Here is a 27660-nt window from a genome sequence, read left to right as displayed (position 1 = left end):
ATGAGATCATAAAGAAGCATACAGAAGCAGAGAGGATGATGTCCACTTGCAGTCCCAGCATTTGAGAGGTGGAGGCAGGAAGATCAAGAGTTCAAAGTCATCCTCAGATACATTGTGAGTTTGAGGGCCATGATACCCTGTCCCAACCAGAAAGGCACATGCTGTGGCTTATACAAACCAGCAAGGACAGGCATGAACATAGACTCAAATATCTGTCCTCACCTTCTCCACTGGTCACTTCCCCCTCTAGCCAACTGCACAATTGCACTCCCAGGCTCTCTACTTGCTCGAACCACACATTGGAGAAGAATAGGAACAGAACAAAGATGTTTTGTGTCTGTCCCTAGTCTGTCCCTCCTGAGAACCATGTGAACTTACAGTTGCTCTGGAGAAGTTTGTCCAGGGATTGGCGCCATTGCAGGACCTCCTCCAGCGAGGGCCTAAACCAAGGATAAGGACAAAGGGGGACAGGGTAAGAAGGAGGCTAACCACATGCGTGACAATAACTTGACTGGTTCTCTTAGGTGGCGATGACACAACTGATGATTGGTACTCAGAATAGGGACAGATGGATTATTTTCTCATGATGCAGTCTGATTAGCTAGTTTGCTACCTGATATCTGCAGGCATCTTTATTGCTCTCTGAACAATCTGATTAAACAGGTTTCTTTTACGAGTAGAATCTATTTGTCCTGAGGCTGTGTCCAGTAGTCTTATAAATTCCATATGAGTGAATCAAGATTATCTTTACTTCAAACAGAGGTTAATGAAATCCGACTGTCCCTTCGCAGAGGCTAAATAATGTTCTGGGTTTCACAATGCCACACATTAGTCACCGACATAATCAGCAAATGGTATTTGGTGGAGACCCCAACACCGCAGCTATCTTACTAAGGATAATAGAAGACAGTCAGTTTGATTTTACCCTGTACTGGGAGTATGATAGAAAAATAAAATCTACCTTTATTTATTTATTTTTCCTTCCCAGTTAAGATAGAGGGATACTTTTTGGAAGTTTACATTCTCTCAAAAGAAAAGTCTTTAGTATCTCTTAAGTCAGAATGTTGAACATAAGTGTTGACTTAAAAGATTGTTAATAGCAAAGATATAATAATAATAATAGTAATAATAATAATAATAATAATAATAATAATAATAATAATAATAATCTACTTTGCCTTTAACATTTGCATCCACAGAAACCCCACAGCTATACTCTCCTCTCTCCCAGAATGTACCTTCCAGGGTGCATCATGCTTGAATCCTTAAATCACCATATTTGGTCTTTATCATCCAATTAAAGCAGACAGGCAAGACATTTGTTATGAGACAAAAATGATAAGGTGTTTTTCCCTGGGTCTTAGGTTGTTTAGTAACTGTTCCAGACAACTAAGAAACATTCTTGCTTCTAGTTTTTATGAAATCATATCCTTGGACTGTAAAGTCATTGGTAGTAACAACTGATGTTACTGAAATAATTTTCAGTCTGCATTTTATTTTTCAGGCTTATGTATTCTCACTGTATCTCTGTGAGGAATCCAAGATGGTCTTTCAACTCCAGTGTTGTGACCACCTCCTAAAATCTCTTTGTAAGCTATGTGTCAATTAAATCCTAAATTGATTTGATTTTTTTTTCAAATTTATGTCTCCTCTTTTTTGAAAGCCAAACTTAACAAAAAGCAGGGGAAATAAATCTTGTGAAATAAACTTTGATAGGCTCTGTTTTTCTAGCTGGACACATGAATCTCAGATGAGAGACATGAATTCTTCACAAGGTTATTTCTCACACATGGACTGACTACCTTCTCTCTTCCCCTTCCCCCCGATTACTATAAAGGAACAGAGAGAGGAGAGATAGCATGAAGGTGGCTTACAAGTATGTTCTTTTTCATTCGCTTCATTGATAACACAAAATGGCATGTTTTCATATGGCCGATAACTCCTTTTGGTCACTCGGTGTTACCGCATACCAAGCACTTTGGCTCCATGCATATTCTTTTGTATGTACTTTACACATAGCAGAACATTTTCATGTCCAAGTGTTCTCAGAACCCAGAGCACGTTATACAATGAAACAATAAGAAACTAACTTAGAGCAAAGGGTAGGCCTGGTTCATGCCACAAGTCTCCTGATTGTATATGTATTTTCATAAAATGAAATAGCTTTTTCTGCCCATGTTCTTTGGCTAGTATAAAGGCACAGGAGAAAAATGCCACAAGCAGGTGTCCCTGACTTAAACATGTTACCAGATGCAATCTGTCCCAAAAGGTCTCATTATAAAACCAAGTAATGGTCAATATCAGCAGCACAACACGGCCAAGATTAAATTCCTGAAAGGGACATGTGCCGAGTCTGCTTGGGGGTGAAATTAGTCCAAATTGATTTAAGGGCGTAGTTGAACAGGACACATCCCCCCGCGGCATGTAGCCCAGTGTTCTGATTACCAGTCTAGGAGGAAACAGGTTCATCCTGTCCTGATTCTCAGAATTTGCCAGCCCTCATTAAGTGTGACTTCTTTGGAAACAAGATAGATGCAGATCTAAATAGCCAATGAGCATCCTTTTCCCCAAGGTCACTGCTGACCATAGAGGGCAAGCAGAGTCTCCTCTCCCTGTGTGGGTGTGAGGGACAGGGAGGAAGGTAGCACAGATAAAAGACAAGATGGACAGTTTTAGGAGTCATTAGCTATGTGTTTTCTAATGCCCAGTGCAAATGCCATCTGATTGAGGAAGTGACCACATCAGTTTGGAAACCGGAGCTTTTCCCATTGTTAAATGCCCTTCACTTGAAGGACCTTTCATAGGGTAACAGTGAGCATAACCTCTGTAGAGATTGTGTTATTCCTGGAGATTTTCCCCACAGCATCAGTCTGAAGTAATGAATGAGGTTGGCTGCAAAGATCAGAGATAAAGGTTCAATTATGGACATCAAAATATGGCAAGACTTTTCATCTGTACCCAATTATAGTTTGTATTTCAGTGATGGCAATTGGATGAGGGCCCAATCCATGTTTATGGGCTTGAGGGGTCAGGGGCAGAGACATCTTTTAGTAAACAGGTGCCAAGTTGAAAGGCAAAGTCTGCCCTAGTTTACCCAGAGTTAACCTTCTTGAAAGCCACAGCTAGTTCAATACTTAGATCTGAATGAACAAACAAGCCATTGCTACCCCTGCTGGTGATACTGGCCAATATTATCTGTAGCACTGGAAAAGAAAGTAGCTTGGCTGAGCACCAGTGGCTGGGGTTTGTAGGTTTCCTTTTGGTTTTGGTTTGGTTAGTCATCTACAATGTCTTGTACAATATTTAATTATCCTTGATCATGCTTGCCCATGTTCTTGCCTTTGACAAGGAAATCAAACCTTGAGTTCCTCAGTGTTATTTATGAGAGCCTGATTTATTCTTCCTTCCTGTCCTCCAGAGTCCAAGCAGGCTCAAGTCCATGCCCATTGATTGAGTCCTTGCTCCATGACCAGTGGCACTCCTGCAGACTTTTGAAAGGCCACTTCTTTGTGTCCGTAAAATTGTACACATTTTCTTTCAAGGCTCACTCTGCAGTTAACCAGCTGCAGGAACACACAGGATGACTGACTTGCTGTGACAAGTCATCAGCCGGAGTTCTGACTGGTGACTTCTGGAGGCCATTCTTGGGCTTTAGAATGACAAACACAATGAGATCAATGCATTCAGTTAAAATTGGTAACAGATGTCAAGGAGGGACATTTAGAATTTTAAAGAAACCTATTGAAAGACTGTCTGCCCCTGGCATTTTGCAATTCAGTGTGTATTACAGACCATAGTATTATTACAAACTCAATGTATGTGGCTTACCTTTCTGGTTATTATTTATTCTGAAGACCTGTAGCAGAGCCTCTCAGAATGCAGGGGTTGGGCAGAGCAGGACGAGGAGAGGGAGAACAATTTTTAAATAAGTTTAAAAAAGAGAGTTCTGATAAAGAGGAAGCCATGACAACAGGCCATGTAAGTCAGACAGCCAGCCTTAGAAACAATATCTTCATCCAGAATACAGGCCTTTCAGAGAAGGAGAGTCTGCAGGCAAGCCAATGAAAGCAAAGAGAAAGGAATAAGGGTCAAAAGGATGAGGGAGGGACATTTCTTTCCAGCATGGAATAAGAACACTTGTTTTCCTCCTAATGGAAGACGAGCCAGGGCCAATTTTGAAATACCAAAATGATAGGAGAAGTTGGGACTGGGTACAAGCAAATAAGACAGCTTCTTTTCTATTTTTCTATTTTTTCCCCAGGGGCTCAAGTTTTTGATCAGATGAGAGTTTAAAATATATTAAAAAATAGAAGTACTTCTTCAAAGCAATTGCCCAAAGATGAGAGAAGCTAAAAATACACACCTTCCATCAAGAAGTTTATTTTTTCCTCAGAAGATACGGGTTTTATATATATACATAAAAAAAAAACCCACAGAGAGAAATGTGGAAATGAAGAAATGAGTTTGCCTGTGCTCATGCAGAGCAAGAGCAAGGTCGTTCCCTGAAGGCTAAAAGCACAGAAATCTATCCAAAGGGAAGAGATAGAATAGGGCACTTATGTTTGCAAGGAGCACTTCCTCGCTGTGGAAAGCAGCTGTCACATACAAGCATCCCCTGGGGGATGGGGGCAGGGAGGGTGTTGTCTTTCCCAGAAAGAAATAATATTTTTGGAAGAAGAAAGGGAAGGAACGAAAGACAAGGAGAGAAGGTAAGTCAATAAGTTTCAGCCCCAGGTTTTCTCCAACAATTTCTCTTCTGATTCCCTAAGAGCCGGGTGGTTCAAGTGTCTGTGTGGCATTCTTAAGTAGACAATCAAGGTAGGAAATAGAGGGCCACATTTGAAAATGTTAATCCCAACAGATCAATAATTACCACATTGTTTGCTTCAAAATAGACCTTTTGACCTGCTAGCTATGAGGTGGTTCTTGCTCTCCACCAGTCCAGGCAGCCTGCTGCTCCACATTGAATTAGCCTCTCCTTTTTAAAGGTAGAAAATTCAATTATGCCTCACTTCCGGTTTGTGAACACTTTGAAGTAATAAAAGGAAGAAAATGGAAAATATCCACTTAGGATGATGGAAAATGACTTTAAAAACAGAATAACCCAGTTCTGTATCCCCCAGCCAATCAACTATATTAAGTTGAAGGTCATTTGGACAAAGGATAGGATGGCCAATTTATACAAATATTAGATTTAAAAGGAGACACAAAAGTTAAAAAAGTACTTTACTTTCCCCACTCATCTGTGATCTTGAAGCTTTTAGAAAGTAGAATGAAAGAATTAGCATCCTTTGGATGGTCCAGCTTCCCTTCTTCATTTCTATGGATACGTCTGCTATAAAAGGAGGATTCAGTGCATCTGTCCAGACAGTAAGGGAGCTAATGGAAGATGATGGACAGTGGTGACAGTATGGGTGGTATTACTGAGTTAACATAGGTGAATTCATGGGCATAGCCTCATCATGTTTTGGAATCATACTTTCTTGCTATGCTTTCACTGAAGAGTGGGAGTGGGTATGATGTACACAGCTGAAGCTGACTCTAAAACCACCATCAGGAATATGATATTTTTTTTTATGAGTTGGGAAGGCAACACTTGGTGTGCATTAAGTGGGAACAGCCAGGCAAGTCTTCATTCCTCCCGGAAGTAGCAATTTGGCTCTTCCGCCAGACCTTGAAGAGAACCTAGTATACTCAAGAAGAAACTATTGAGTCCTAGATTGTCTGCCTTTTCGTCAGCATGCACTTGCTCACAGTTTCCTCCCGAGGAAGAGGCCTTGGCTATTACTTTATCTGAGTGCTCGGGGCTTACAATTAATTGGATCAGGATTGCTTGACCCAAGCCAATAAATTATCAGATGTTTTGACCTTCTAGTCAATAACTGAGTGGCTGGTGCCATTTTATAAAGTACAGTTCATCTTTCCAAAGATGAGGCAAGGCTTGATTTCTTTTAATTCTGTAACTATTTAATGTTAGGATCTAGACGTGGAAGTATTAAAAAACACACACACTATTTATGAAGCAACTCTCGGAGGACTCAGCTGTTCTTCAGTGAATAACTGAAGGGGGTGGTTGTACAGATGAGTGGCAGCAGCATACGCTTGAGAAACAGCCGTCATCTTGGGGAGAATGAGAGGAACCCATATTCGGAACTCACTTGTGCGCCTTGGCAGCCTTCTCCAGCTTCTCATTATACGGAATGACAAGGTCAACAGCAGAGTCCGGCTTCTGGAGAAGAATTCCCAATTTGATCTTGATCTCTTTGGCCCTGAAAAAAATAAATGTCAGGGGACAGGAATGACACATGGGCACACAAATCTAAAACACTGATTTTTTTTTCTGCATCAGAGAAAGAAAAATGCAAAGAACCTCTTTCACTTCTTCCATTTCTATTACAGCAAAAACAGCAGCAACAACAACAAAAACCCATAAAGAAAGAAAACAAGGCACATGGGTTCCACATGGTTTAGAAGACACCAATTATTTGCATTATCTTATTCCAATCTTAGTTGTTCTTTTCATATTTTCTAATTTCTGTATGGCAGGTAATATGGTCTTGTTCCCATTTTGTAGAGGGGGAAAACTGAATGACAGAAATTTTAAATATCTTAATACATCCCGGTAAGTGTGCGATCAAGCCCGAGTAGTTTGTCTCCGGAATTCCCAAGTGTAATTACTAACTGAAATGTCTATCAGTCTCCTGAGGGCTCAGGCTCTGGCCATCAACTAGATGCATTACATTCAAGTAATTTTGTTTTTATTTTTACTGCCAGATCTCTATTCCCCTTCTATGAAAGCATAGAGTAAAGCTAGCTGTCTTAGAGAGCCATTTGCAATCCTAACATTGCAGTATCTTTGCCTAATTGTTCTAAAAACCCTTGCTCTGTTCCACTATAGCTGTTAGAGTAGCCTACTTGCTGCAACCTTCCCAGAAGAGACTCCTGTTCAGTGGATAGACTAGAGAGTTCATAGTCCTTTAACTTCAGCATTTTAGTGAGCAGATGTGGTCAGAATTCTGGATAGTCTCTCATCATAAGTTGGGATGCAATGATTTTCACTCGGTTTTAAAACCAATCTTTGAAGCAAGTCTTCTTCATGATTATACTTTAATCAGACCATGGAAATTGTATAAACATTTATGTTTCTTTCTGTTTATATATCTATGCATCTATCTATCTATCTATCTATCTATCTATCTATCTATCTATCTATCTATCTATCTATCTATCTATCTATCTATCTATCTATCCAGCTATCTATCTATCTATCCAGCTATCTATCTATCTATCCAGCTATCTATCTATCCAGCTATCTATCTATCTATCTATCCAGCTATCTATCTATCATCTATTCATCTATCTATATAATGTGCGTGTGTGTGTGTGTGTGTGTGTGTGTGTGTGTGTGTGTGTGTGTGTTCACATGTGCCAAGACACATCTGTAAAGGTCAGAGAACAACTTTGGGTAGGTGATTCTCTCCTACCTCCTTGTTTGGGCAAAGGTCTTTCATTTCTGCTACTCTGACATTCTTGTCCCCTGACATCTAGTCTTTCAGGGCCAAGAAGATCAAGATCAAGTTGGGAAATCTTCCAGAAGCCAGACTCTGATCCTCCAATCTAAATGCTCTGAACTATTCCTGTTTCCACCTCCCATCTCATCGTAGGCATGGCAGGATTATAGATTTGAGCCCCAGGAATGAGCCTGTTGTGTTTTCTGGGGATGGAACACAGATTATGGGAGCTTGTGTTGAAAGTGTGTTTACCAGCTGAGCCATCGCTCCAGCCCTAAAACCTTAATCTCAAATAGTAACTCAGAGCTCAGTTGTGTATTAGGAAACCCCAGAGTGTTTGTCCTTTGTCGCTGTGGCCCTTCACGTGCACTTTTAGGATAGGGCTTATCATATTGCATTATGACTATTGATTTGTGCCTGTTTTCTAAGCTGTACAGAAGAACCCTTTCAAGGTAGGAGTTGAGTCTTAAATGCCTTTTAATCTCTGTGCCTGGCACGGTTGCTTGGCAACCTAGCAAATATTCAATAGTATTTGTCAATGTGAACTGAAATTATCTCGATTTTATTTCTTACCAATCTGTTAACATTTGTCTCCAAGTCAGTGCCAATCAGAAGCAAAGCCTTAAAGAGCTATGGGCGTGGGGGGGGTGGTGTCACGTTATAAGCAGACAGAATTTTGATAATGCAAACACACTTTCCTATTTGATGCATAGAGATAGCGAGGAGGTGACATACACAGACCAATATTAACAATTTTGCATCTTACAGTCACAGTTAAGAAAGCCCCGTTTTGTAACTTACAAAAGCCACAAATACCCAATTACTGTATTGAATGTCCTATAGCCTAGAATATGATGTGGAAACTGACTTAGAAATAGTCTGTGCTATCTTTTTATTTGTGTTTCTTTTTGCTTTTGTTCTTTCTCCAGACACTTCCCAGTGAGTGAACCCAGCTCCAGAGTGCCTACCATCAGGCAGAGCTCAGTTAAACAAAGTGTTATGATAAGAATTGAGAATGATCTGCTGGGAGGGTTGGGGGGGAGGGGATGACTTACATCACACAGTGAGTGATAGACTCTTCCTTTGAGTTCAGGCTCTATAAGTCACATAAGTTATCTCATGTTAAGTATTTCTGGCTTGGAAGTTGGGACTGGTGAAATGGTTAAGTTCTCAGACTTTTGTGGTGATGGAATGTGCTAGCTTTAATTATATAATCATTGTTTTCATCCAGCTCTGTTTCCCACCGATAAGCACCAAATGCAATGGTCAGAAAATTAGATAGGAGGGGGAAGCCCTTGGTCCTGCCAAGGTTGGACCCCCAGTGCAGGGGAATGTGGGGGAGGGGGTAAGGAGGATGGAAGGAGGGGGAACACCCAGATGGGGGAGGGGGGAGGAGATGGGGGGCTTACGGACAGGAAACTTGGAAAGGGAATAGCATTTGAAATGTAAGTAAAGAAATATATCTAATAAAAAATAGTTAAAAATAAATAAATATTAAAAAAAGAAAATAAACATTAAAAAAGAAAATGAGCTAAGTTACTTTTTTAAGCCGTAAAAGGTTCTTCTAACATTCTAACTCTGGATGTAAGACTATCCATATTATAATATCTGGAATAAAAAATGTATTATTGGGAGTTGCTTGGGCAATGTGTACAGCACTTGTGACTACCCTCTGCTGGTCAGTATGAAGCACTGCTGTCAGAAATACAAGGTCTGTCTCCTCACAGGCACACCTCATTATCCAGGAAGAAGAGAGTCATCTGCCTCCTGGCCTCCACACGCCGCTCCCTTTGTGCACATAAGGAAAGCTGTTATCACTGTTGGTCTTGACACAACGTTGAATCCACCAACCCTTGCATAGAGACTAGTGATAAGCTCTCATGTTTGGGGATGTTGAATTGTTTTGTTGGTCCTTTAGAATTTAGGCTTCCTCCCTTCCCCCCTCCTCCTCCTCTTCTAATTCTTTGTTCTTTTCTCTTTTGCTTCATCAGGGCCATTTGCTTTTGTAAAGGCAGAAAGGTTCTGCTTTATAATTTTTCGTGCAAGAGCAACGGTCAAGCATCCATGACAATGTAACAACAGAGTTAAAATATTCTTGCTAATTTACAAATTGACTGTGTTTGCTGTACCAGGAAGTATATAATAATCGTACAAACACCCATAGGCCTTGGTCTTTGCTTTTAAGATCCCTATAGCCTATTGAAGTCTTCCATTGGGGTTTCCAGAAGGGAGCAGACCCTGAAGAAATAGCCCCAGTTCCCACTAGGGTGAATCCAGGGAACTTCTCAAAAGAGGCAGAAGTAGAGTTAGAGATTGGCCAGTTGTCGCCCAACTGAGCAAGATCTTTTTTTGTTTGTCTGTTTGTTCCTTACATATCTGTTAACAATAGCCTGGCTGACCTTTCAGGACAGAGAAGGCCAGATGGATGGACTGCTTGATTGTGAAATGTGATGTAGGGATTCAAAGTTGTATTGAATGAGGCCAATGGAAGAAGAATGACAAGGGACTAGTATGCTGTACCTACTTGAGACATATTTGGCACATTGCAAGAAAGAGTTAAAACCAGAGAGAGGGTGCTTCCATGTTTCCATGTAAAGAGGAGGCCAACTATTTTATTAACTTGGGTTGGTTCAAGTTGTCTTTGGCAATCCATTGCTGGATGCACATTCCAGGAAGGAGTGTTTATAAATGGCCACTCATTTCCTAAGACAGTACACACACACACACACACACACACACACACACACACACACACACACAAGTGAAACAAAACTCTAGACAGAGTTTATTTATATCAATTGTCAAGTGGCCATTTTTGTGTGTTGTGGGATCTAGAAAAGAAGTACTGTTTTTAACATCACTTATTTTTTTTTTAAATCATGTTCTGAGGATAAACCTCAGTTGGTTGTTTATCTAGTGTGTAAGAAGTCCTGGGTTTGAACCTTGGAACCATGTAAACTGGGCATAGTGACCAAAGCCTATAATCCCACCATATAGGATGCCAAGGCAGGTAAATGCGTGTGCGCATGTCCGAGTGTGCATGAAAGACCATGCACACATGTGTCTTCCTCTTCTCAGGTCTGACATCCTATACCAGCACACCAGGTCCTCCTTTCCTCTTCGCCTTGGCAATGCGAGAGAGGGGAAACTGTGCTTCGGAGAGCACTGTTACCAAGGCTTCATTCCTGGTCTGGTTACATAGGCTCAAGGAGACGTTGAGAAGTCATCAGGAAGTCCAACTGACCTACTTATTCATGTGTAATCATGCAGAAAAGGATGAGTCGGATTCTATTCACACTCATCGAGCAGTAACCATTTAAAACAGTTCCAGTCACTCTGAAGACTTAGCATCTTCACAAAAACAAAGCAAGTGAGCAAACAAAACCCCCGAAATCAAAAAACAAAACCACAGAGTTGCTACATGGCTCTCAAGAGTTCCTGGAAAACAGCCTCACCCTCGATTGCCTTCCTTCCTGTCAGAGGCTCACACGGAGTGGGGATAGTACAAATCGATGGGAAAACCAAATAAGCTCAAACTCGGTCAAATTCATTTCCCGTTTCTAGATAATTTGGACAGATCTGACATTAATTGAATTTCAAAATCATCTCTATCTGTAGAGGAGAACTTTCTAATGTGTTTACCGCATCCGCTGTGGTCCCTAGCTTTCTTCGACTGCATACGAGGCATTTCTCCCTGGCTAAATTACATGAATGTTGATTAACAAGAGATGATTTGTGTCTGCTTGGGTCTGTTATCCTTTTGTGTTACAAGGAAAAAGAAAACTTGCTTTGAAATAAAGTCAATTGGAAATGCCTGGTGGAGCATTTAATCAGAGAAGATAATTCTCAAGATGAGTAACACCTTTCAAGCTGCAAGGTCCTAATAGTAGTAGCCTCCTGCAATGGTGAATCAGCTCCCAGTGTGGGATGTTGGCCAGAGGATAGAAATCCCGGAAACCCACCGACCACTTTAGTCCTTTCTGCCAGTGAGTAGACTGGAGGCAAGTTTTAACCTTCAGATATATGTGTGAGTGTGCGAGGCCAGCACCAGGACTCACTATAAACAAACAAATGTCTGACTTTTAAGAGCTAGAACTATATTCAAGAAAACTTGATTGAGAGCCTATAGAGAGACTCTGATTCTAGATGTTTCAAGGATTAAGATGGTGTTCCTGGCCCTGATGGTATCTGGAACAACTCCAAAGAGCTCATTGTATACACGTAAACTACATAGTAGGCATTTTCCCATCATTAAAAGTATTGATGGAGCACAAGAATGAAGATATGATATGTGTTCTTGCTTCATTAAAAAAAACAATAAATTTCTATGGGAATGCACACACACACACACACACACACACACACACACACACACAATTCCCTGAGATTTCTGAATATAACTGCTTAAAATTACAATCACCTAATATGACCAAAGACGTATAAGGCCACTAGATGACTGCAAGGACCATAAAATGGCTGAGTTCTGTTTCTATCTTTAAAGTAATCAGAGTCAGAGAATGAGCTACAGAGGCTGGGGATGAAGCTTGATGAGTGCTTGCCTGGGTAAGCACTGGGAAAAGGGCCTGGGTAGATTTCCAGCACCTGAAATAAAAACAAGAAAAAGAAGAAGAAAAACAAGAAAGAAGCGAGATGAAAACTGGTGAGTGGGGCTTAAGTGGAACATGCATTCAGTTATCCATATCACTTTATATAGGGTATATTTTAATGAGAAGAGAAATCTGAATATAATGAGAAACCTACATCCTGCCATGTTAGACAGAGGGGCTGTAAGGGTCCTGTGCTTAGGACACATCTGGCAATCACAGACAGGTTTAATCCTAGACACCAGACACATTTCAAGAACACCCACGAAGAAAGGCACTTGCCGGCAGCTTGGGCCTCGGTTTCAAAACTGGTTTCCAAAAGTCTTGCTCTTTCCTTGGACACAGTGAAACTCAACACAACCCAAATCTGTGTTGCAGATGCCCCCTGCTGGCCACGAAGAGGCATGAGCTACAATTGCTGTAGAAAGAACCCTGGATCTGGCTAAGGAAACCCTGCAGGCTTTCATCCACAAAGGTGAAAAGAATCTTGCTTCCCCAATAAATACCCAAGAATATGTGTACAACACATGCACACACACACACACACACACACACACACACACACACACACACACACACACACGAGATGCTTGCTATCTATTGTCTTTGGCTACCTCCTCTCACATCTTCTGAACATGACTGCTAAAAATCAAGCTCGACTTCTCAAGACTAGGGAGAAGGCAGGGCTGGGGAAAGACTCATAGATGGGGAAAGACTCAACTCCACCACTCTACTATTCCATCTGACTCAAAACAAAATACCCATTTGCTCTTGTTTTAGCCATCTAACACAGCGTGTTATATGAAAATTTGCCTAATGTCTTACCTGCTTTTCATAATTTATTCACGATATCTTAGGCAAACGACCTTACAGTTAGTTTGTATAAAATATCCCTGGGTGACATAAGAAGTAGAAAGGTGAAGAAGACTGGCAAAAAATATACAGTGTCATCATTGTTAAAAAACTGAGATGCGGCTTCAGCAATGACAGCTCTCTCCCAACGCTCATGTGATTAATTACATTAGACGACATTCTGAACTACAAGACGGTTGGAAAATAATAGAACTGACAACAGCAGCTGTCAACTATGGCATATTTATGGAGAAAACATTTATCTCTCACATCCCTCAAGCTCTTGTTACTTCACACCATTTCCTGTCAGACTTAATAACAACAGCCATTTTTGTGCTCTTACCTGAGCTGTACCCAAACCGTTGTCATTCAGATGCCCTCACAGGCAAAGGCCACAAACACTAGGGAAGGCTCGGGCCCAGAAAGTGTTCACTTTGCAGGCATGAAGAATCCAGAAACTAGGTGTAAAAGGTAATGTCAGGCACTGTGCTGTGTATGTATAGTCTCCATGCAGGATAGTAGGAGACACGCAGGTTCTCGGGTTCTCACTGGCTAGTCAGCCTGGGCTACTTTATGAACTAAAAGTTAGTGACAGGCTCTGTCTCAAAAATAAATAAACAAACAAACAAACAAACAAACAAACCCTGAAGAATGACCACCAGGGTCGTCCTCTGACCACACACACACACACACACACACACACACACACACACACACACACACACAGACACACACATACACAGGTAGTCAACAGAAAACTTGTCCAGATAAGCTAACGTCTTCATAAGACAGTGTCAATTATAAACCTAGGTCACATGCAGTTTCTTCTGCACTCACTTACTTACTTAAGAGACTAAGGAGCAGTATCTTTGCAGTGTGCCTGCCCCATGCACACTACCACTTATAAGGAACTCTGTGGAATCAAAGGCAAAAGCCAAAGGATGAGGAACAATGAAATCTGTTAGCCTATTGTACTTTCAGCCGCTTCCAGTTGATACTCTGTGAGATGGGTGTAGGTCAGTAGGTGTCTGCTCTAACCAGATGTGTACTTCTCAGTGGTGATCCGCAAGCCTTTTTAGAAAGTCCAGGTTCTGGTCGGGCCTTCTATAACTGCTCCTGCTGGTCTGATCAAGACAATTGATAATGGAATGCTTGCTAGAAATGACTTAAAAATGTGCACTCAGTAATAATCTCTCTAGTCACAGGAACTATGCTCGGACTTGGATTGGTAAAGCCTACTGTGGACCATGTTCAACCAAGTTTATAAAGATGGAGATAACCTTTCACTCCTAGAGATGGGCCCTGTGGTTTAGTCATTGACTCCTGAGGTTTCCTGTCTAGTATCAACCACGAGGGCATCAGAATCTCAACTCAGATCCTCTCGTGGGTTAGCGAATCCTTCATACAGGGGCAGCAGAACACAGACACCCAGGACTCTGTTGATACTGAGGAATGAATTATATAAACACTTTACATCAGCTTGTTAGAAAAGGTATGTGTTCACTTTGGTTCCATTGCAGGTACAGTGGTCCTGCTTTCATAAACTGATGGTGAAGCTATTGAGAAATGACTACTAGTCTAGCTAATGTAACCACGACTAACCACTAATAGACTTGTTTATCTGCCGAAGATAACCTAGAATTGGCCTTGAACGGATCATCTCCCTCTCCTTTAGCCACTTACTCTCTGAGTGAACCGATGCAAGCTGTGGATCCCTGCGCCTCAACAACAGATCTGTAAGATTAGGATGAATTAGGAGACGATGTAAGACATTTCTTCAAGGAGAGCAAGGGATGACCATACAGGCTGGTCCAGTCCCTGGTATATAAACAGTATGTCATTGTGCGGGCCACTGTGATTACTACCATTGTTATCATGGTCACCATCATCACCATGTCTATTCATTTAGCAGAGCCCTCCCAGTGCCAGCTCTAACTCTAATATTGCTTTGACTTGGGCACTTGTAACCCTGAACTTCTAAAAAAGTGGATGATGATGAAGGGGAGGGCAGTATTCCACCTCAGTCTCTCTTCTCCTCCACAGGGGGACACTATGACTTCCTCCAATAAACAGTATTGGAGACACAGAAAGAAAATATATGTGTATATATACATATATGTTCCAAATATATATATGGGGGAGAGAGAGAGAGAGAGAGAGAGAGAGAGAGAGAGAGAGAGAGAGAGAGAGAGAGATCCACAATATTCTACCAGGCTCCAGAACTAGTCAGTTCCACTACTGCAGTTACACGTCTCTGCCCATTTTCACATGCACTGGGATGATGGTGGGACTGCACTGGTGACAAGAAGGATAGACAGTGCCCATAGTAATTCCAAACCCAAAGCCACAGAGCTTGCAGCTCGACCCAAGACCTAGCCCTGAGACCCTGGAGTGACTGCCAGAGATGCTTCAAACAAGAAACTTAAAAATAATGGTCTCCATTTAACATGATTCAAGAAATCAGTATTTTTTTTTTGGTAAGTAGAAAAATGTTTCAGCAGAAGAGAGCAAGATTGCTCAGATTTAAACAGGAGGCGTTTAGGAGAATTTATGAGCTGTAACTGTGATGAAACCGTGGAAACAGTGAACAGTAAATGTGGAGAAGTTTCCATTACCGAGAAAAGCCATCAAGGCCAGAGTAGCAGCCAGCTGCTTTGGATAACCAGGTCATGTGACCACCTGGAACCATCCCAGTGACATCATATGACACTTTCCAGATCTGCAGTCCAGCTTATACTTACAAACAATCCATTGAACCCTGTTTAATCTCTTCCCTGAACTTGGCAGAGAAGACCCATCTGCCTTTAACTGGTAAAAATCCCATCTCAGATCATAGGACCAAAAGCAACATCGGAAGGGATGTTCCTTGAGAGAAGCCAAGGGGAATACTGAGCGCCTGACCAGACAGCTCGTATTGTATCCTAAACAAACTCCTTTTTCTCAAAGGAAAAGACAGAATAGCATAGTGACCCAAGGCACACATGGCAGCCTCAGACTTCTCAGATCACCTTGCTTCACGCACAGCTTTGGGTACTTCCTGATCTGTTTGCTTGTTTTCAGATCTCTAAAATACAACAAAAATAGTTGTGCCTACGTTTTAAGTATCTTTTATGAGAGTGAAATGAGTTACCGCATGTGAGGCCTTTCTCTTGGTGCCCAGTACATCTACCAGGGCACACCATAAATTGCAGGGTTTATAATTTCTAATGTTATTACAGAAAGTCCTGTGCTAAGGAAGGAACATGTCTAGGGCAGTCACAGGACAAAAGGCAATCGGCAGAAAGGGAAACACGTTGCAAAAATGTGCCTTTGCTTAAATCCTTCTGACAATCTAGTCAATTTGCTGAATGATCTTGGGTAAGTATTTGAGTTCTCTGGTCTGGTCAAAAGGGGTGGCAGGGTAGGTGGTAAGACTCCTGCTGACCTTCTAGCTATAGTGAGATTTCATGGTTTTAACACTTGACATCTTTGGCATATAAATAAGAAAACCAAGGGCCCAAAATCTTCACAAGCTGTGAGTGGTACCTTCTATACCTTCCCAATGCCCTGTTTCATCTGTAACTACGACCATCTTATTCCCATAACCTCTATCCCTGATCCTAAAGACTGTCTTCCTCATTCCAACAGCTGATTGATTGCTCTTTCTTTCCAGAAAATTCTTGCAATGTGTCCTCCACACTTAAATTTACCAGTCCCGAAGAACTGAACTGCAGTGTCATCTTGCCTCGTGTGCCATCCTGCCTCATGTAATATCCTGCCTCACTATCCTCACCCTTCCCTTCCCATGCTATCACCCACCACCATGACACACAGCCTTATCATGGCTGGATGAGCAGCTTGTCTATCCCAAACTCAAAACATCACTTTCTGGCTTCCCACATCTCCAGTTATCAGTCTTGTTTCCCACTATCCCCCCACAATTTCTTACATGCACTCCCCATCATCTCTCTTCTACCACACGCAAGTTTAAAACCCTTCTGATCTCCTTCCTGCCCGCAAAATCTGTTACCACTTCAGCCTATCAGGTTGCTTTAGCCATTGCGGTGGAGTGGAAAATGGAAGCCAGCCAAGTCACACCGCATGGCTGTATCTTCTACTTCCCACCATCCACTGAGCATCACTACTCACTTTGCATAACAAAATGGTGATGGAGATCTGTGGGGACACCTCAGTGATATGGTTATCTCACTGAGGTGTGCACAGTAGCCCTCTGTGCACAGTAAATATCTGAAAAGCATGTGTGTTGTTACTAATGCTGTCCCTATCATAGCATATTGCGTAGACAGGTTCCTTACAGCCTTTCTGTACTGGTCTATATGTCAGACTTCAGGGGAACAGCTGCTGTCTGTCATGGTCTGTGTGGGTTGATAGACATGCATTGAACAAGGAGATAGTGTACACCCAACAGGTTTGTGCTTAGTCGGCCTTAAGATCAGTTTCTTTCAGATAGACTCTACCTCACAACATGAGCAACTGTGAAAGCATTGGAGGATGTGTAGACATGGTTCTATGAGGCTACCTGCTGTAAGGCTCCTATGGCTGCCCGGTGCAATGCAATGATCTTGTAGTATCTCTTTCCTTGTGTTGTTGGCTTACTGTGTATTTTTATAATGGTGTTGCTTTTCCCAAGCTCTGGCTACTCCCTACTCAAAAATTCCCAGGATATTTGGGACATTTCCCAAGATTTTATGGCCTGTCTCTGACATACTCATCACTCAGGGTAGGTTACTGGGTGTAATGAAGAGACAATGTAGGGACAAGATGGCCAGGCCAGAACAACTCATTCCCCTTTGACCTTCAGTTCCCCATCTTATTCTAAATAGTGTCAGCAGGAACGTTGGACTTTTGGTAATTACATTTGGAAACCAGATAATAGTAGTGGGAAATAGTCCTGCAGTTGGGGAAGAGAGATATTTGTGGAAATTTTGAGCTCCAAAGGTGGAAGGGTCAGAGACATTCCCACGAGAGCTTCTGTAGACACTGGTGGTACCCACAACCACCAAGCATCCTTTTGTGTTCAATCACAGAGAGGCTCCCCAGACTAAACACTTATTCCTGCACGTGGCTCCTACTTTAAACTCATTTTGCATACCCCAAGTAAAAGAATAAATAAAGGGTGCTAAAGAAGGAGAGAAAGAAAGAGAAGAGGAGAATTCACCAAGATGGAGATCTTATTAAAGACCAGCCTGCTTTGTATCAGTTCACAAACTTTGTCTTGCCACCCTGACACACTCAGGGTCTTATTCAATGCTTCTCTTTGCCAAATGACTAAAAGGGTCTGGTAAGTGAAATAATGGCTTAGCAATCAGGAACCAGAGAACGGCTTCCATGGCTAGAATTGGATTTTAAATAATCTTTTCTCTTTCCCTGAAAAAAACTATTGATTTCTCTTTGTAAGAGTTATCCATGCTACTTCATCCTCAACTCTCCTCCCCATGCCTGTGTCCCAGATAAACTCTATTCTATACTAAAAAAAAATAGTTACCCATTGACTCATAAATTTATTTCTATAGTAACTTACTTATCCCATTTTAATGAAGCAGCTGCTGTTTGTCACAGTCTATGATAAATAGTGTGGGAATACTTTATAATATTAGTAAGAAACATTTCTGGCTTCTGGTAGCTTCCCCTGTATATTGAGTGATTTATTTGAATGCAGCTTGAAGATGACTTGGTGTTAGCATACCTGTGGTCAAACTGAGGTTTGTGGGGTTCCTTGTCTGACTAAGAGCAGACATTTATTCCTCAGTAAAATAGCGACACGACAAGATCTAGGTCACATGACTGTTATGAAAATTCAATACCAAATATCCAACCAAAGGGGAAGATGCGATGCATGGTAGTTCACATCCGCAACCTCAGCACGAGAGGTCAAGGCAGTGGGATTACAGGTGTGACGCCATCCCCACCCCACCTCCCTTTCCCCCCAAAAGTGGTATGAGCTGTGTAGAAGGTAAAAAAACTTTTGTGGGGGAACTCAAGAGAGGGAGAATGGTTTCTTCCTGAGGGGAAGGGGGATTACAAGGATTCTAAGGAACTTACAGAAGGACCATTGTTTGGGGGTGCATGATTTGATAAGACTGTATGCCAGGGTGTAGAGGTGTCTGTTGGAACCCAAGAAATCTCAATTTCTTCTTACCCTTGCCCTAACTCTTCAGAGATTCTTCCCAAACTTTAAGTGGAAGTTTGCATTTTCCTTAAACACTTTTTAAAATTTTCAAAGTGACCCATGCAGTCTATAATATAGCTTTCACATGTTGAATACTGAGGAATAGAAAGTGCCTGGAGTTGTAACTAAATTATAGATCTGGGCTTCTTGTGGCAGCAGGGTCCAGGAACCAGGCAGGCAGTCACTCAGCTGCCACAAGCCAGGAGCCATGATGTTGACAAACATGAGCGCATATTATGTCAGCCTTTGGACTGAGCACCTTCCTCTGACTGGGACTTTAGCCAGCTTAGAAAGACATAAGTCTATCTATCACGTGTTGTAAGCCAGAATTGATACAAAGCCTGTCCAAGGAAAAAGAAAAGTCTGGGGATTTGGAGAAGCAATGCCAGAGGGAGCCTAGGAGCATCCCACAGACGACAGAAGCAATGAGCAACATCTTCTAGAAGGAAAAGAAAATCTGTATAAAGCCTTGAAAAGACATGGCCTATGGCTGAGATATTTCCGATGAAGATGATGGACAGCAGGCAGGATAGCGTAGAAGCAGACACGGGAGGAGAGTAAGTCACATCTGGTTTCATGTTCACATCTCCCACATGTATGCATAGTTTTTGCAGATGTGATAAAATTAAGGTGGGCTCACTGTAAATCGGTCACTGTCTAAAGAAGGCATGAGGACTGTGATCTTATGGTAATGTGACAATGAGAGCAGAGATGCTGGGAAATTGCTGGCTTTAAGGATGAAGCTAGGGCCATAAGCCAAGGAACACAGGTCAGTCATCTCCTAATGCTGTAAAAGGCAAAGAAGTCGTTCTCCTTTACAATGCCCAGAATGAAAGCAGCCCTAGGGAACCATTGTAGACTTCAGTCTCTAGAACTGCATGAAAATAAATGTGTGTTGCTTCAAGCCACCCAACTCATAGCAACAGTTACACTGGCAGCAGGAAATAAACCCATCATCGTCTCATGGCTGCTTTTGAGATATGGTTAACTGCACATAAAGCAGAGTCTAAAAGCCAGTGTAAGTGTTCTCAGCTCCAGGGAGATCTGATGCCTCTGGCCTTCGAGGGCCCATACTACACACACACACACACACACACACACACACACACACACACACACACACACACACACATACACACATACCTGTACACACAAATAAATGCAGTAAGAGAAAGTCACTCAGTTCTCCAAAATGTCTGAGTAAACCCCTGACTTCAACAAAAGATACATCTTTTATCAAAGTCATAAAAGTACCATATAAGGATTCATGTATTAATTTACTCATTCAACTGGCTTACTTGTTTTAGACATGGTGGACTCAGAAGCAGATGTAAGATTCTAGAAACTTATACCACAGTAAGGGCCAGACACCAGATTATCTACATAATCCCCCACAGGCATGTTAGGTCTCACAGGTCCACAGACCCAAACGTCCCTTGTAAGCTACCGCTTAAAGCAAGCTGCCAAAATACAGGAAGCCACTTTTTAGATGGAATGTCTTAATTCTTCCCAAACTTCTTGAATCCTGTAGATGAGTGCTTCACCAAAAAACAGATGTTCTGCACACACACAAATCAACAGAAGTCACAGCTTGACCAAAATAGCTGTCTGCACTTCACTGCTAATAATAAATGCTTAGGGAGCAGGGTGCTTTACACTGTCAAAAGCACTTTGCTTCCTCCTCCTCCTCCGACTCTGACTCTAAAGGGACAGTTCCAACATCTTTCTAGATATGGGGTTTAAGAAATAGAAGTGAGAACCTGTCCAGTTGAACTTGGTGCTGTTTGAGAACCTCGGGAGAGGTAATTAGAGAGGACAGAACACCGGTCTTCGTCTAATTTGCTATTCACACAGTAGACCTGCTCAAGTTGTTACTGTCCAAAGTATTCCAAAGTTGTTTGGCTCAACCCTTTAAACCCTGAAGCATTTCCTTTTTAAAGAAAAAAATAGGTACCTAGTTAAGTTATCTTCCTGGGTACAGCAACAGTAGAATGCGTCTCCTGGAAGCATCTTGTGGTTATTCCTGGAGCTCTATAGTCAGGTGACTAGCCCAAAGCTACGTGTGGATTGGATGTGTTGACAATACATGCTTCTGACCTTCAGGCTGATTAGAACCACTGATATTCTAGGAAAGACCCAATTGCCCCACCCCACCCTGGTGTGTGTGTATGTGTTTGTGTGTGGGGGGTATGTGTGTGGGCAGAGGTGTGTAGGCAGGTAGGTATGTGTTTGTGTGCCTGTGGAGGTATGGGTGCACCTACAGTACATACTCCATGTCCACGCAATCAATCTCAATTAAACTACATGGGACCCACTCACACACCAAACAAACAAACAAACAAAAATCCTCAGACAAGTAGGCATGAGACTTGTTGGGTAGAAGACAATATAATACTGTCAACAAATGCATGTAATATTTTTTAAATTCTACATTTCAGAGAGCTCTGTGGACAGCTACACAGCTAGTGAGATATAATTGCTACAGCTTTTAAATATGTGCACTGGATCTAGGTGCAGAAAATTATGAAATGAAAATGAAAAATAGTAATATATAAAGTCCAAATTCAGAAAAGAAACGTGGCAGGGCTAGGAGTATGGAGGATCACGCATGATCACGTCTCTTTGTAAGTATGGTAGAGAGTCCTAGAGATGGCGCTCAGGACTGGCCCTTAGCTATTAAAAGCCAAGATTATAGTTCAGGACTCTGCCCAGTCCCCGTCTAAAAACTGTCTGCAGCATAAGCTTAGCTTCCTAAATTGTACCCGCAAATCATGTGTTAAGTGATGGGAGAGAGAGGATGTTGGGGCATTTATTAGGAGATCTAAGAGTCCAATCTAAGGTATGTCAAGTTGTGAATCCTAATTCAAAGAGCCCAACTGTAGAATGGTCACAAGTGTTAGAGAGCACTGCTGTTAATTTCTGGATAAGAATCATGGTTTTTAATGAGTTTTCTAATGTTGTATACAAAGTGCTCAGTGTGTTTTCTAAAACAAAGAGAGCGAGAGAGAAATATGAATACTTCAGGAAGGTGAATGATTATGAATGAAATAAATGTTTGACAAAGGCTTTGATGCAGAACTGATTAAAAAGAATGTTTTCAGGGCTGCCTACAATACAGAGAGGGATGGTGGCGGGGAATTCCTTGGTAGGGTCTACGTGTGACCCTACCTTGTGGGTTTTATTGTGGTTTTTTTCTTGTGGTACTTCTTTTCGACAAGATTCTCAACTCGTTTTCAGGTGAGGAAATGAGGCTCAGAGAGAGCCAGGGCTTCCTCGGCTCCCTGGGGGGAAGTGAGAGAAAGACCTCGTGGTCTCTGCTTCTTCTGCATCCTTGTAATTGTTCCAAAGCTAAAGCAGATGCAGGGATGGGAGACTGCAAAGCTACCTCTCCTGCCCTGAAGCATCCTCCTCCTTCTGCTGCCTGTGTGCCTGTCCCCCAGTCACTTTCTGGGGCAGTCAGAGGGTCAGTCTATAGCTGCCTTGCAACTGAACTCAGCTTTTAAATTATGGTCCACAGCCCACATGTTATCTGGGAGCTGATTGAAACTCAAAAGGAAAAGGAGAGAGAGAGGAACCGCTATTGGCTGGCTTCCATTCACATCCTGCTTCCTGTTGCTAATGATTGATCCTGCCGGGATTAATTAAAGTTTCACTCCTTTTCTCTCCAGCCAGCAAGACAAGCCATTGACACTGGCCCAAGAAACATCAATAAGCTTCATTTTCTTATCATCTACCCACTTTAATCTGTAGTTCTTACTAGAAAAGGAGGAAGATATTAGATAACCTTCCAAAGACCCTTCCTGACTAAGCTTCTGGAAACTGACAACATAAACCGGTTAATAGAGACGGAGAGCGAGGAGAGGCGATCAGTGAATACGGGAATATAGGAAGCCACAAAAGCAGCTGTGGTGGTGGCTCCCAGAGAAACAGACGGGGCTGTGAAGTTCCTTAAAGTCTAAAAGCCAAAGGCTTGCCATCCTCAGAAACAGACTACACTCCTATTGACCAAACCTTCCCTACCCAGGTTGTAGAAATGCTGGGCTTCCTTTCACTTTCTTCCCCTCCCCCTCCCCCAACCCTGCAGGAAACCCTCAATACCTCATCATTCAGAAACATGATCACTTTTCCCCCATTGTGACCTAACATGTCCCTGCTAATGTTTGTTTCTCCAGATCCCCCTGGAAAGCAGAGAAAAGTGCCAGGCGGACATTGGGCAGCCCTGTCTCCAGCTATTATCAATTAGTCAAGAACGTTTTCAGGAATGTATTTATCAAAAGCCCACTGTATAGCAAAGGCTGATGGTCTTTGTAAAACTCAGGCAAAGAAAGAATCTTGTTCCAGGCAAACGTCTTTAGTTCTCACTGTAGCAAAATACGTGAGGCCTTCCAGTTCTGTAGGATCTTCAGGTTTTGGAGCATGGTCCTGGTACCAGCTTGGACCTGGTGAGGATCACATTACGGACATGTGAAAGGAAGATACCACTTAGTGAGGGAAGGGGTCCCAAAAGGACCATCTACTAAGCCCTGTTATGGTTTGTGTCTTTAATATCTCTCCCCAAAGATCCAAAGATGCATACAAAATGCTAGGTCTGCAGGAGGTGCTAATGGAGGGAGGGGTCAAGAGGAAGGACCTATCGAGCCAAGGATGGTATGTCCTCACAGGGGTGTGAGACCGCCACCCTCCCATCCTTTTCTTTCTAGCGTGGGAATGGGGTCAGTAGCTTTGTTCTTCCATGCGCTCCATCTTGTAAAAAGGTGGGAAATCAAAAATCAGTGTAGCCAGTTGATTATGGATTAGAACTCCCAAAGCCCAGAGCTAAAGTGGACCCTTTCTCTCTGTAAATTGATTTTCTCAGGTGTTTTGTTATTGGGATGAAAATCCACCAGCCGCAGCCACAGCTCTTAAATATTCTATGTCACTATTAGATGATCTCTACCATACACACCAAATCCAAACCATGGAATAAAGAGTGAGGAGTGCTGCCTATGAGGCTGTGCCAAGTATGGCTGAAAACTTGGGGGTGTCCCTCCTTGATAAATATGTCCCTGAGGCTTGCATTAGAGAGGGTGTTATATGAAGGAAAATACCACACAGTGAGGGGAGGGGGTCTCATAAGAACCACCTACTAAGCCCTGTTATGGTTCGTATCTTGAATGCCTCCCCAAAGATCCACACAAAATGCTCGCTCTGTAGGAGGTGCTATTGGAAGATGGTAGACTCTCTCAGAGGCAGGACCTTGAGAGTCAGTGATGGTATGTCCTCACAGTGGACACACAACAAGTGCATGTCGCCTGAATCTTGGTACGGGTTGCATTCACACTGGCCAAACTTTCTGCACCCTCTTACATTCTTGTTTGTACATGCAGCCTGTCCCCTTGGCCTTGAAGGCATTCCTCACATCTTTTTGTCCTACACATACCTGCCTGACTCTTCTGCCCTGGAAGATCAGTTTAAGCATCATTTTTTGAACCCCTTGTGAAGTCCTCCCCAACTGTCAAAGGCTCTGAGGCCCATCGAGGTCCCCACCTTTTACTTCTAGTAAGTACTCTGTATCTACTCCTCTTGGCTGGCCCACAACACTCAGTGATACGAATACTCATTTACCTTCCTACCTGGGGGACACTGTCCTGTGAGCAGGATATGGCTTGCCATCCAGATGCCTAAGAGATGGGCACAGGCTTGAAGTAACTGAAATTGTTTCATCATTAAGACTTCACAGTTTCTCTGTGGCCTCTCCTCTCCATGATTAGCTTACTGCGTTCTTAACATTATGAATTCCGAGATGTGTTCAATTATGTCACTAGCCTATCAGCTGCGGTGGGTTTCAAATGAATACGTTTCCAGCAGGAAGAACACCAACCCCCAACTAGAAAGTCTCAGCTTTAGTGAATAAATGATAAATGAAAATGTAAATAAATTCTACTGTTGGTAATGAGCCTAATACATGACAGTAATAGAAATAAATGCAAAAATACCATCATTGTAAACACTGTATTATTTACGTAAAAACTTAGGGCAAGAGGAGTAACAATGTCAAGATGCCCAAACCTTTACAGACTATCACATAATGGTGTCAACTGTTCGCCAGTGAAATGACATAAGATCCATCCACTGCATTAAGATGTTCAACTGCAAATACCAAGTGAAGTAAAAGCATTCATCCATCCATGCTGTGCATGGTCAATGTGTGACTCTCACAGTTGGAGAGAAAGCAAAGATGTGTCATCCGGTCTTCAGAGAAGTTGGGGTGCCACTCAGCTCCAAGCACTCTGCCTATCTGGAGCTTTCAAAGGAGGAGGCAGGAGGGGGTGGGGGGTAGGAATGATGAACAGTTCCCAGCCCTGGAATCCACATCTCTCCCCTTGGTCCAGTGGATATGACTACAGACTTTACTGCTACTGATTTCTTCCTCCTTCATCTATTTAAAACATCTACACCTTTGACTCCAGGGAGTATGTTCCATTGTTTTCTCTTAAAACAAAACAAAACAAAACCAACACTTAAAATATGTTGCTGTGATGAAAATCATCAAAGAAAAGGTGACATTTTAAATAGGCCAAAGTCTTTGGTTCATTAGGGACAGAGGGAGGGAATCAGTTTTACTTCTTTTAATGATTGAGGGTCAAAGCAAATCCAATCAGGACCAATCACCAACAGCGCAGAACCTTTCTACCTAAACAGATCACATCCGGTTAAGTTTCTAGTAAGATGACTACTTTAGATGTGGGATTCACTACAGACCATAGCACAGTCCTGGACAACCGTGTGTCTCACAGCTCCAGGTCACAAACAAACCTTGTATCCCAGGGGCTTTTCCTTTGCCCAGTAATCCAGCTACTCCTATCTAACCAGTAGGGAATAATGGGGAGCTCCCTCTGCCCCCACTGCAAACCTGCCTGCAGAGCCCTCACACCCCATCTCTGTGTGAATGCAGGTCACTCTTCCCCACAGTTTACTGAGTCAGACATTCTTCTGAGCACTTCACTCACATGAACACTCACTCAGCCCTCAAGACCAGCCTGTGAGATAGACTTGCTTCCTACCCCCTCTTTACAGATGTAGAAAGTGAGAGGTTAAAGAAATTGCTCAAAGCTACCCAAGAAATAAGTAGGGGAGAGAGAACTCAAACCCGGATGCTTTTATTCTTCAGTGCTGGAAGTTACCTTTTAACACACACGGCGGGCACGCGCACACACACACACACACACACACACACACACACACACACAACCACCTGCAGAATAGGCATCCTCTGGTAGGAAACAACACTCTGACACTCTGTGTCTTAAATGGCACGTGGATTATCCCCTCTTGAATCCCTAGCTCAGATCTTTCTAAATTTCGGTATTGCTACAGATAAGACAATGCCAAGTCTATCATCACCAAGCATCTGTTTCACCTCAGTGGGACCCCATCCCACAGTGCCTCTGGGTATCCTCCCTTGAATAAAGGCTCGCCACACCTTCATCTCTTACACTGAAGAAGTTCGGTTCTCACCTTTCCAGGCATGAGTGCGGCAGAGCTGCCAGTCCCTTACACATTTTGGCGCGCGGCTCAGGTCCTCAACTTGAGCACGAACCTCTCAACAGACGAACAAGTAAAGTCTGTGGAAACTTCAACACTGTCTGGGGCAGCCTTTCCCTTTGAGGAATATATACAAGCTCTCTCACAGCTCTGTGGCTCCGAGGACCAATCAGGAGCCTGGGAGGAAATTGTGGGCAGGAGCACAGCAACAATTTGCCTTAGGTGGGGGCTGGGAGCCCTTTCTGCTTGCAGGAACTGCTTGGGCAGACTTCCGACTGCTTCTGTCACAGCAGTCTCTTGTTTGTTTAGTCAGGGCTGAGTTAGACCCTAAATTGAGATAAGATCATTAGTGTCTGAAGCCTGAAAGCCCTCTTCAGCCTGAATAGTGATATGGGCTTTCATCGAAAGCAGGGTACCTTGAGCCACTTCAGATGTGCCAAGGGTCCTGGGTATACAACACTGAACCCGCCTCACAGTGGAGGAAACTGCTTCTTTCTCCACACAGTGGAGAGAGTGTGTACCTGGGGATCTCCTACTGCGGGAGCACTGAGATGCTAGGAATTCAGAGCTCAAGAACCAACCAGCCCAGGCTCGGGTGACACAGATGTGTGGTACCTTGGTGCAGTTAGGTGTAAGCAACAACTTCCCAGGCACTTTGTTGCCAGACTTAGGGGTCACAGCCTGTGTGCCTAACAAGTTCTACTCAGCCTCTTTTCTTCAGTGAGTCAATTAAGGGAGTCGGGTTAATGGTGAAGAGCAGAAAAAGATTTGTTCAACGTGGCCCTAGTCCTTCTACTAAGGGCCTGACATGACATAGGGTAGGCTGTAAACAGAAAGCAAGGGACACACCTAACTAAAGAGACAAGGCAAAGTGTGGTCCCCTGCCCGCCAAGGTCCCAACTCCTAGGGTCTCCCCCGAGTCAGTCTGACACAAAGTCAAGGTCATTGCACAAGCTGTAAATCTTTCTCCAGGAGAGGAATTCCTACTCTGGATGCCCCC

General features: G+C 42.7%; 1 protein-coding gene across 1 annotated transcript in view; it reads right to left on the bottom strand.

Annotated features, from left to right (window-relative positions):
* The window catches only part of Rgs5 (regulator of G protein signaling 5), a 41220-nt gene extending 14426 nt beyond the window's left edge, over nucleotides 1-26794 (bottom strand). Inside the window, exons 1-3 of the mRNA XM_032915287.1 lie at nucleotides 26634-26794; nucleotides 6159-6269; nucleotides 379-440 (exon numbers count right to left, since the gene is read on the bottom strand). Coding sequence (XP_032771178.1) covers nucleotides 379-440; nucleotides 6159-6269; nucleotides 26634-26677 — 217 coding nt within the window. The 5' untranslated portion in view covers nucleotides 26678-26794. The remainder of the gene's footprint in view (nucleotides 1-378; nucleotides 441-6158; nucleotides 6270-26633) is intronic.
* Nucleotides 26795-27660: the final 866 nt, after the last annotated feature.

Source organism: Rattus rattus, chromosome 10 (genome assembly GCF_011064425.1).
Source record: "Rattus rattus isolate New Zealand chromosome 10, Rrattus_CSIRO_v1, whole genome shotgun sequence".
Lineage (NCBI taxonomy): Eukaryota > Metazoa > Chordata > Mammalia > Rodentia > Muridae > Rattus > Rattus rattus.
Note: the sequence above shows the minus strand (reverse complement) of the source record. Positions and strands in the feature narration are given on the sequence as shown.